The 12,120-nt window shown below is 40.5% G+C and overlaps 1 protein-coding gene across 1 annotated transcript in view; it reads left to right on the forward strand.

Annotated features, from left to right (window-relative positions):
* Nucleotides 1-1,284: 1,284 nt before the first annotated feature.
* Nucleotides 1,285-12,120, forward strand: part of maea (macrophage erythroblast attacher, E3 ubiquitin ligase) — a 14,037-nt gene continuing 3,201 nt past the window's right edge. The window contains exons 1-6 of the mRNA XM_005726462.1: nt 1,285-1,486; nt 5,039-5,221; nt 6,825-7,028; nt 10,217-10,339; nt 10,933-11,009; nt 11,119-11,227. Coding sequence (XP_005726519.1) covers nt 1,418-1,486; nt 5,039-5,221; nt 6,825-7,028; nt 10,217-10,339; nt 10,933-11,009; nt 11,119-11,227 — 765 coding nt within the window. The 5' untranslated portion in view covers nt 1,285-1,417. The remainder of the gene's footprint in view (nt 1,487-5,038; nt 5,222-6,824; nt 7,029-10,216; nt 10,340-10,932; nt 11,010-11,118; nt 11,228-12,120) is intronic.

Here is a 12,120-nt window from a genome sequence, read left to right on the forward strand (position 1 = left end):
TGGTTAATTTTTTAACCATCATTGAACCTGTGACCAAAAAATCTACAGTAAGTTGTGTCAACAACTATTGGCCAATTCCTCTTACCATGATCATTCCTAAATACTTTGAAAGACTGCTATTCAATCACATAAAGCTATGCGTCACAGCGGAGGTAGATCACCAGGTATGAGACTTTAACACCAACTGCTCTCAGACTGTCAGCCTGGGCAGGCAAACACTCCCCATCCTCACTCTGACCACGGAGTTCTGCAAGGCTATGTGCCGAGACCCTTCCTGTATGCTCCGGACAGACATGACCATCAGTGCATGCACAAGACGAATACCACTGTTATGTTTACAGATGAGACGACAGCCATTGCACTCAATTTGACATCATAACAATATGATGTCATGTGTGTGTTTTAATAACACACACACCAAAGAGATGATTATAGAGTCCCGAACCAAAAAGAAAACCACAGACACACCGCTACACATCCATAGAGAGAGTCTACTGCGCACCACACTGCCACCAACACTGCAGCTTTTACAGCACAGTAGAGAGCATCCTCGCAGCTTGGTGTGGTAGCTGTACCAAAGCTGACAAAAGGCCCTCCAGCATGTTGTGGAAAGATTGTGGGCACAGAGCTACCATATCTGGATCATCTTTGCACCACTTGCTGTGTGAAGAAGGCCACAAAGACTCTCCAGACCTCCATTTGTTCAAGCTTCGCCCATCAAGCAGGTACTTCAGAGGTGTACAAACACGCAAATAGGCTGAAACGCATCCTTACACACAGAAAAACAAAATCGCCTTTCACTAAACAGGACAAACTGGAATGGGTTAAAACAGTGCAGCGCTCATCCTGGATGTCACCACCTTTCTGTACTTCTTCCTGGAGGTGTATTAGTCTTTTTTTCCCATTTCATTTCTCAGAGTTGCAAATCTGAAAGTATTGGTGGAAGTTGCACTTGTTTAAATGTCTTATGTCCTTACTGTTTACCTTCTTTTTTTACTTAGACAGACAGAAATACCCACCAAAATAATGTTCTATACCCAAGTTTGAGGCAACACACTGGACTTCTCTGAAAAGTGAGGAATAATCAAACTACAAAAACGTTTATGTTTAGGAATGCAAGCAAATAACTGTAAGGTATAAATACTTTTCTATTATCCTATTTATTTTTTATTTATTTTCCTCCTACTGTTTGTGTATGTACGTCCGTGCGTGTTGTGCTGTGTGTAAATGTTGTGCACAAGGTTAGGGAGGGAGTATAACTGTCACTTCGTTATGTTTCCATAGTAAGTGCTGAATCCTGAACGTCTTCAGAGTCAGTGCTTACACCGTCCCACCAGATGGCGATAGTGAGCGCTGAGCCCATTCTGAGCTGATAGAAAAAAAACACAAACAACCACAAGAAAACCACAAAACCAAGATGGCGGTGCAGGAGACAGCATCTCAACTGTCCATGGCTCTCAAAGTCCAAGAATATCCCACCCTGAAGGTAAACACAAACGCATAATGGTGTATATTGATAGCCCAATGAGTCTGCTGTTGCAAAAATACGCGATGCGTGCTGTGCCACTTGGAAAGAAATCGGAATTAGTCGTTCATTAGATAGCGAGTGAACTCGTCAGGGAGGCTAACGCTAGCTGAATTAGCTTAGCCAGGCACCCAGTGTCCGTAAAGTGCTTGTTTTTATGAACGGATGTAAAAATATGAGTGGTCCCCTAAACGATATAAGCTGGGGGTTAGTTGGTTAGCTTCCTGCTGGGTTAATTCTTTTTATTATGGACTCTGAGTCCGTCAGAGGCCCAAAAGCTGATCGCTTGACTTTTTGTTGGGTTTGGCCTGATTATCCTTTTAACCATGGCTCGTGAGCTCACCTAAGTACCTACCACCTACCTAAGGGTGCATCACCTTAAAGATGGCTGGCCTGTGGGAAGCATGCTTTTTTGTGTAGTGTATGTGTGCGAGTGTACAGCTTGTCTCCTGCGCTGACCTGGACATTTAAAAAAGACACTGGGATAGGAGGTTTAAGGGTTACAGTTTATATGGTTACATGGAAGCAGCATGGTTACTCGCCCCCAGTCAGAGAAGTGACATGCAAACGTGATTGGCCTGCTAACTCGGCCGTTAGCTTAGCTACGGCACTTAAAACCAGTATTTGTCGTGTTTAACGAGCAGCCTGCCCAATTCATAACGTCAAAGCAAGCGAAATCCGGGCTGGTTCGGAGATAGGTGGGTTTAAAGCTTTCGGGGGAGGAGGAAGATCCCCTAACCCGGTGCTGTCAGGCGGAGAAGCAGCACCGTGAGTTAGCGCAGTGTCATCAGATTGCTGCTGCTGCTGCTGCCTCTCTGTACTTCAAAATGGCCAGTGAGAGAAATCACAGCCTGCCGCCGCCGCACACACGCACGGTTTTCCTCCATTCCACATAACGCTGCTGCTGCGACACCGCTGCTAAAAGACAGGTCCGGGCTGCTTCCTGTGATCAGGAGAGCGTCGTCATATAAAGACAGCAGGGCTGTGAGTACCGGCGCATTTACTGCTTTTGTGTGGTAACTAATTGTGTAATGTTGCATGATGGATAGAAGCATTTCCTGCTGCAGCTGATGTTAAAATGCCTCTGTGCTGAGCATGCATGGCTTTGGTTTGGGGATGTCTCTGGCTGCTATGGTTGGATGCTGCAGTGAGATGATGGGCACCATTTTAAGACAGGAGTGATGGTTGTAATTGGCATCAAATGGGAGTCTACAGCTGCAGGACAGCAGTGTTGATTACATTTGGAGCTGTATTGAGCAGAATTTTATCATTGTAATAATGCCTGTCCCAGAAGCTGAAGAAGGTTCTAATCTGATCTGTATTTCTGCATTACTAAGCATATATAAAGATCTCACAATTAAGACACAAAGGTATTAAAATGTTGAGAGCAAAATGCAGTCAAAATGATAATTAAATCACTTGAGCCTTGTATTGATTATTACTGTGATTGTTATTAATATGTAATGTTTGCTGTTTGAAATAGGCTTCCTGTTGTCTCTTCCAAGGATTCACTTAAAACAATTATGAATGATAACCACCATACTCATATACTGTATGGCTTTTACTGTGATAACAGTCTGCTTTGTATTCATGGCTGAATTACATGTTCACTCTTGACTAAATCAAGGTCATATCATAAAGGGGTTACTAATCTTAGCAATGTTATAACATCTAGTAGCCAGTCAAATTCAGAAAGGGGATATTTCAGTTTTCCCAACATGCAGCTAAAAAATTTTTGCAGACATGGGCCTTATGGATTATTTAAGAATATGTGTTATTTATTTTATAAAAATGTATCTGAAAAGCTGTTAACAAAAGACTTTATGGCTAAATTATAAAGGAGAATGTGTGCTTCCATGTGTGGTCACCACCCTCAAGCCTTCTTTTTGAGCCAGGAAAAACCCTGGGTTAGCACAGTCTGTACCAGCAGGTATGCCATTGACATGACCATCTACAGAAAAAGTTATGAGTCTGTTCGAATTGCCATGAGGATGAGTCTGCCACAGAAAAAATATGTAATCATTTTCAAGCAGCTTTTTAAAAAAATGAGCACCAAGTTTTGTAAAAGTTAATTAGAGCTTACCAATCTACCATTTAGCTACTATGTTACTATGTTACCAAAGCCTGCTACATGTGTTTTTCCCCAGAACAAAATCAAAAACATTGACATGTTCAATAAGTGTTGTGAATTGAGGAGACTACACATTTGTGTCTGTCAGCTGGCCAATAACAGCAGGACAACTAATAGATTTATATTAAAAATGTAACACAGACATATTGAAATGACTTTGACGTAATGCAAACTGATTATCTCTAATGACCCTCTCTGAGCCAGGAAAAACCTTTTACCTACGTTATAAATATACCTCGGCTCTTCCTTACATCTTGCTAAAATCATCGTCTTCTGTGTTGAAAAATTTGAGTTGTGAGTACTGGTAGTTATTTGTTGATCTGGGCAACCAGAATATTTGCTGGTCAATAAGTAAGTATAAACCTTGTCTGTGGCGAATCCTGACTCTAATGTAGTCGTCACTGAAAGATATTAGGGAGTGGAGGCTGACATAAAGGTAATGTTTAATCTCTGTTATATTCTGATGGGAGCTGTTAGTGTAATATGAAAAATCCATCCAATAATTTTTTTTGGAGTATATACCAATATGTGGTAAAGTAAGCTATCTGAGAAATGCGGCCCATTTGGGCTTTGCATTTGGTGCTGCATTCTCCAGTTTGTCCCCCCCGATTCCTTCCTCGCCATCTTAGTAATCTGTGACATAAACTGGGCTCTGAATTAAAAGAAACGCTCCTTTCAATCGGTCAAAGCACTTCTTTTGTTGATCCAGCATGTCAGCAGAGGGAATATCAAGAATCACATGAAACTAGTTAAGTACTTTTATTGTTGTGCAAAGAAAATAATTACATCATTTAACAAAGCAGGTTTCCCTGAAAAGGACGTGTTTCGAATGCTTTTTTAGCTTTTTCAAGCTGAGTTTTCAGAAGTTTACAGACTCTTGACTGCGCTCCAGTGTGTGCCAACTGGTGAGGGGAAATGGTGTTTTTTTTCCCCCCCTTCTCTTCGTGGTCTGGATGAAGTTCTTGAATCTGTTGTGACAGCTTACTTGCTTTTCTAAAATTGAATGACCATAAATTGATATGGAAGTTTTATTTAAAGTGAACTGACGGAGAAAGTAACATTTTTACAGAAATCTGTTGCAGTTTTTCAGTTTAAGTATTAGGAAATGTTTAAGCAGGAGTTTAGCATCATGTTTTTGTTCTTCATTCCAGATGAAACGGCATAAATTAGAGAACAGAACATCTCAAATTAAGCATAATGATGGCCAATTGTTCTGTATCAAGGATAAGAAAAAGTAAAGCTTTAGTATTTAAACAGTTTTCTACCATATTGTCTTGAGGTAATTCACATATTGAGCTATAATCGTAGCTTATAAAATTACACTAAGATGCATTAATCCCCTTGAATGAATGTCTGAAATAGAACATTTATGATGTGTACAGGTGCCATACGAGACTCTGAACAAACGCTTTAGAGCGGCTCAGAAGAACATCGACAGAGAGACGAGTCACGTCACAATGGTAGTTGCAGAGCTGGAGAAAACGCTCAGCAGCTTCCCCGTGGTTGACTCGGTGGTGTCCCTGCTGGATGGAGTGGTGGAGAAACTCAGTGCCCTGAAGAGGAAGGTAAGAGATACAGGCATACACATTTTCCAAGTGTAACAGTCAAGTCCTTCCAGACTGGTATGAGTGCCAAGTTTCCTTTTAGTTTTAGTGAGGGAGTTTGCAGCTCTTGAACATCATGTTTTTGAAGGCATAAAAGTCGATATTTTCCACCACCTTTTATGATAACACTTGATTTTATGAACATGCATAGCTTTGCACATGTTCTTTTCATCCCTAACAGTAAATCTCTGATGGCGCTGACTCTCTGCGGTTGCTTGTTTTCTGTTCCACTGAAGCTGACCACACAATAGAGGTTCTATCAGTTTCAACTTTAGCCTTTTCTCTGGAAGCAGTCTGAAGCACTGCTTCTATACAAAAAGGCAATTACAGAGATAATCAGGCCCAACAGGAAGATGGCTTTCAAGTGCAACTGTGCAGCTGTATATAGCTCTATCATAATAGTCATCCCTGTGTATGTTGTCATTGCTACACTTACAGGCCTGTGTTTTAAAATGTTTCTGGCATTATTTAAAATCTCGCTTCTGGAAAGAGAGAAAACAGTTTCCAGAAGGCCAGAGAAATCTCAGTTTTCCTTGGCAGCTGTTTGAACGTGATTGAGGGAAGAAATAACTTGATGCTTTTTGTAAAGAGATAAAGTGCACGCCTTAAAAGAGGTACTTCAATCGTGCAGCTAAATTTTGGTCGTGCTCTGTGGGCCTTTCTAAGTTACTCGAACCCGTCTGCACACCATCATTTTGCCTAACATGTAAAATAGTGTGAAGAGGTAAAGCAGAACCAACCACCTACATCTTGTTAACCTGGAGTAGAAAAGCTGTTATACATCTATGCATCACACGTATTATCTTCTTTACAAACAAAATCTTGCTTCACGTAGAGCCGACCATGGAAAACCACAGTAATCACTGTTTTAGCAAAAGCACCTCATTAGGTGGATTGCATTTGTTTGCCAAGGAATGCTGCAAGGGTGGCTCGTGTGTTGAGCTGTCAAATCGCACTTTTGCTTTTTAAAAATAAAAATAAAAAATTTACCTCTATGTCGACATTCTCAGCAGATACAAAAGGTTCATTTTGGGCGGAGGAAGGGGGGAACTTTAATTGTGTGTCAGATTATGTCATTAGACACTGCACTGATTGGGCATCTGAAGTCTGAGAAGTGAAAAATAAAACATGCTTTGTTCCATTTCTACCAGGAAAACAATGCTTATCTAAATTGGTGTTATACAATTTTATATTTGTTTCTTTTTCAATTTACTCTAAAAGTACAAGATGTGCTGAAAAGCGAGCCTAGGATTGTAATTATGTGCTGAAGGATCACCGAGTCCTTACTGCATGTAACAGTGGAAAGAAATTACTCCTTTGTGGTTGTGATCCATAATTTCCATCCTGCCATGTCTGTGAAGCAGAAAGCAGCAGTTTTGTTCCAACGAAACTTGAGCAGCGTTCAAGGTTTCTGACTTCTTGGTTTCAGTGTTCAGGGTTTGTTCCTGTTCTAAAGTCAACCATGTTACATGTCATAAACATAATTCATTTTAATTATCCTTCTTAGAGAAACGATTAACAGGAAGCATTTTGTAGCTCTCGTGATTGTGTTTGTGTCCCGTAGGCTGCAGAGTCCATTCAAGCAGAAGACGAGAGTGCCAAGCTGTGTAAGCGTCGCATCGAGCACTTAAAGGAGCACAGCAGCGACCAGCCAGCTTCAGTTAACCTGTGGAAGAAGAAACGGATGGACCGCATGATGGTGGAGCATCTGCTGCGCTGTGGCTACTACAACACAGCTGTGAAACTGGCCAGACAGAGCGGTATAGAGGTAATTACAGGGCTCCTACAGTTCATGTACAGAAAGAGGCAAAGGTTTTCGGTTTTCTGTATTTCTTCATAAATATGACCTGAAATCATTTTTTTAAAAAGAGAACCTAATTAAAGAAATTGTTCTATGATTTACATTTCTTTACTGAGGGTTTGATCCAGTATTATGTATCTGCAAGGGGAAAAGGTATTTACCTTTACTGTCAGTATGTAGTGCAGGAGTAATTGCAACTTAACTTCTGATGTGCAGAACGACAAGTTCTGCACATCAGTTTAAAGGACTTTTAACCAGTTCCTTATATACAGAGTGTTTAACTCCAAGAAGGATTTCGCTGATACAGACCAGCTGGTTGGTCAGTGGCAGGCCCTGTTCAGATCTGTGGCAGATCCCTGCTGGATCTCCATCTGCTCCTTGGCTGTTAGGAGATTTAGTGAATACAGCCCTGACTCTCAAAGCAGAATCCATGGTACTGTCCTTGTGTTTCTGTGGCTTTTGGCTATTGAGAGTGAAGGATTATGGATGTTCTGTCTTTGCACATGTCCTTGCATATGGTCATTCAAAACAACAGCAGCATGTGGCACTACGGTGGTGATGATAGGCAGAGGTAGAGTTAAAGGGAGCAAGAGTGGAATTCAGCAGCAGCTTGAAGTACAGGCTGTGGCTACACTGGACAGCTTTCATTGTTCTTAACACTCTGTTTCTTTACACCATAAAAAGCTCTTTGTTATGATTTAGACTTGCAGTTGAAGGTAAACCAAAAAGACCAACAACAGCGCGTACACGAACAAGACAACTTTCCCCACTGCCCTGTGTTCATAATAAACAGCTACAACATGTAGACACCCCTAAGTAGGAATGTGGTTTTACATTAATAATGGATAAACATTAGTTTGTTTATCCAACAGGAAGAGCAGTGATAATGGGAACTCATATTTAATTGTATCTGCAGCGATATTGATTTATTTGTTGATAGGAAATCTAAAATGGGGGTAGTTTTAATGAGAGAACAAGCCAAATGGCCAAAAGGGAGCCTGCATTAGGCTACGTTCACACTGCAGGCGAAAGCGCATCAAATCCGATTTTTTTGACCCTGTGCGACCCATATCCGATCATGGTGTGACAGTGTGAACGGCACAATCCGATATTTTCAAATCCGATCTGGGTCACTTTGTATGTGGTGCTGAATCCGATACATATCCGATGTTTCAGAAAGCGACTGCTGTTTGATGGTCAAGTCGCATTAAATCCGTCTTTTACGTCACTGACACAAGACGGACGCCAATTATCAGCTCCGGAGTAGACACCGTGAACACTTCCTGGCCATCCAGTGTAGATGTCAGTGAAACTGTTGGGGGAAAAAACGTTGGAGAAACGTGAACATTTTATTTGTATCTGCAGATTCTGACAGAAATCTGCAGCTATCCTTTGAAGCAGCGCTCCTCTTACACAGCAATAAGGATCATTGTTAGGTTATTTACATTATTATGTAAATAACAAAATAACTTAAAGCAAAAATTGGGAAACGTAAAGTCCGAAGTCTTTATATTAAGGGCCATCAGTCAAACAATACTGTTGCTCTGGGTCTGAACAGAGCGCGTTTGCTGTCGCATTTTATTTGTAGTGTGAACGAGCAGACAAATAAATCGGATTTGATCAAAAAATCTGAATTGAGCATCAAGACCTGCAGTGTGAACGTAGCCTGAGAGTACTGTTTCTGTAATGTGGAATCACTACAAGATTAAATGCAGTGTTTTAAACAAACACTGTGAAGTTCATTTGTCTGTGGATAATACTACTGAAAAGCATGGAAATAAATTGTGCTGTCAGTTAAAACTGTCTATTTACAAACATGCCCTGCCCAAACACGCCAAAAGCATTACAGTGCTTCTCTTTTTCTGCAAGATTCAGTTGAATGCAGCCCACACGATCAGAGTTTCTGCTGGAAGAACGACTACTTGAATACTGAAGCACAGACATCACTTTGCTATGAATGGTGTGATTTCATGAGCCAATGCATGAAATCTACACAGTATTTTAAAAACCGTATCACCAAACTAGACAGGACGTCCCCCATCCATGCCTGTCTCTAAAACCTTTCCCCTCACTTATTTTACAGTTTTTTGTCCTCGAGATACTGTTTCAGAACATTTTTTAAAAGTATTTATAATATTTTTTTAATCATCTAAGATGTGTGTGATTTCTGTCTTGGACTTAAATGGCCTCCAGCTGGATACAGAAATTCTGAGTGGCTTCATCGTTTTGAACTGCTTGCTTCAGGTCCTTTCAGAGCATTTGTATTGGATTTGCTCAGCACATGTTACAAAACATTACCTTTACTCTTTTTAATCCTTCTTTTGTAGAATGACATGTGCTGAGCATTGCTGTCTTGCTGCATGACCCAGTTTGCTTTTTCTTTTTTTTACAGGCACATCCTGACATTTGAGAAATTTTGTAGTATAATTCAAATGAATCTCCCCACTAAGGACCGGCAGACAAGGCCTACAAACCATGACTCGAACAGTACAGTGCGCTTCAGATGGGATGAGATTCAGATGCTGGAATGCTGTCTTTTTATTTCTTCAAATGTAGTGCTTATGATTTACACCAAACAGTTCCAGTGTCTTTCTCTAACAAACAGCAGATGAGCAGCTGTGTTCTTTTGGAAGAGCAGTGGCATTCTCCATTCAACCGTGACATGGATAACATTTTTGTTCAGTGTTCTGCTGATGGTGGGCTGAAAAACATGAGCGTGAGCCAGTGTGAGAGGCCTTTAGTTTCTGAGAAGCACGTTACCCGGGGTTACTTTGTCACCTCGGGTACTATTACACATTTTGCTCTCTGAGGAATATTTGTTAGTCAAGTATTCCCAGGGAGGGTAACAATGGTCTTGAATTTCTCTTTTTTTTTGTACAACGTCTGTCAGCCTCTATAGAGAGTACTCAATAGCCAGCCTAATGAGCATCACGTCCTTGTTTCTGAGGTCCTCGGAGATTTCTTTTGTTTAAGCCATGATTGACTTCATGAAAAATGTGTAGCGAAGATCAGACTTTAATAGATCTCTTCTTCTTTAAATTAATATCCTCATAGCTGTTTGTCAGCTTGTTAGTTAAAAGAAAAATCTTCTCGTTCACACATACCTTTCACATACAGAAATAACCTGTGTTTTTCTGTCTCTGTTGTGTTTTTAGGATCTGGTGAACATTGAGATGTTCCTCACAGCTAAGGAGGTGGAGGAGTCTCTGGAGAGGCAGGAGACAGCCACTTGCCTGGCTTGGTGCCATGACAACAAGTCCCGCCTCCGCAAGATGAAGGTAGAATAATTAATGATGTTTCAAGGTATTGTTAATACTAGCTTTGATACCAGTGAACCCTGAAAAAAACCCCTGCTATCAGTTTTTTACATTGCATAGTTTTGGCTCTAATAAACAACAGGCAGCAGTGTAACCGGTTTTTGATGCGAAAAATTAAGTCTTGATTGCTTTTCTTGTAGCTTTCGCTCTGCTGAGAATCCCAGCAAGTTCCCATTTTAATCCCAACATTATTTTATTAGACAGGGTCTGAGTCCTCAGTAGAATTCAGACGGGAGTCAATAATCGGACTTGTTGGCTGTTAATTATTTATATGGACGTCTTTGTTTTTCTTTCTCGTGAGAACATCAGTAAAATTTGGTTTAGTTTATCTTCTTGCCAGTTGGGCAATATGTAAATCAGAAAAACTATAGTTCCAGTTGGTAACAGATGTGGGTTTTTTCCCTGCTCAGTCCATTTAGATGGTAAAATATTAACAGATCATTTTGCTGTTTGTTCTGTCTCGATTTCCATGGACATTATTAATTAACCATGGGAGGGTCGCCTCATTTTTTTAAACTCGATGCCTCCTCTTCCATCTTTCCTTTCTCTGGCAGAGTTGTCTTGAGTTCAGTCTGAGAATCCAGGAGTTCATTGAGCTCATCAGACAAAACAAGCGCATGGATGCAGTGCGGTACTTAAAACACACACACAAATAATTTTTTCACCTGAAGCCTTTTACTCACGTATTTCCACATTTGCAGTTGCGTTACTGAGATTGTGAGTCTCTCTGTGTGTATTAGACATGCTAGAAAGCACTTCAGCCAAGCAGAAGGTGGACAGTTGGATGAGGTTCGGCAGGTGATGGGCATGCTGGCCTTTCCATCAGATACGCACATCTCTCCATACAAGGTAACATTAGTGGTCTTTATCAGTGTGAATGTCTACAAGGATATCATTTGATTTGATCAGAAGTCATTACACAGCAATAGTTTGTGCTTTGGCTCAATAAAAAGGTCAGATTTTCAGTCAGGCTGGTAATTCTGACCTGGTCATTTTTGTTTTGTTTCTGTGTTCAAATATAGATAATTTATGCTTTCTAAAGAAAACTGATATGTGTAGAAATGCTATGTTGAAAATCTCTTGCTCTGTGTTAAGAAGAAAGAAAAACATTTGGGAAAATTTTGAGAAAAACTTTAAACTCCATGGGTCTGTCCTCGTGGAAATATTGGTACCACTTTGGGCAGAGCTGTGACCAAACCAGCCTGACTTCTTGTGTGTTTGAAGTAAAGAGAAAGCGCTATAGACACAGACCAGCCACCAGAGGGCCTCCATTGTCTTTTACAAAAAGCTCAATTCCCTTTTTGTACAGGCTTTCAGTGGCACTGCTATTTTTAATTTTCCACTCCAACATCCTCTGAATTGTACTATGGCACACTGTCACCAAAAAAGCCTTTGGCTTTTTTTCTTTCGCTTTTAGGCAAGCCAGTGTAGTGTTTGTGCCAGCTGCTTGTGCCAGAGTTACAGTGCCAGTATGCTATTAACGGGAGAGCTTAGTAGCTTCCATTATTATCATAGTGTTTTTCCTCAGTGTCATGATAACTTATGATCATAATAAAAGTAATCATAAATATAATCATGCTCAATAAAAATACTGCCAGGGGTAATTAAAAAGGATTAAACTGTAATTAATTTAGACAACTCAGTTACATTACTGATAGGATTACAGTCTCAGCTGTTCTTGGAAAAACCGTTAATCACAATTCACTTGAAATCAACATCGCTGATTAAAGACCAAGTCAGAA

Source organism: Pundamilia nyererei, unplaced genomic scaffold (genome assembly GCF_000239375.1).
Source record: "Pundamilia nyererei isolate P.nyererei 1_Seehausen unplaced genomic scaffold, PunNye1.0 scaffold00020, whole genome shotgun sequence".
NCBI lineage: Eukaryota > Metazoa > Chordata > Actinopteri > Cichliformes > Cichlidae > Pundamilia > Pundamilia nyererei.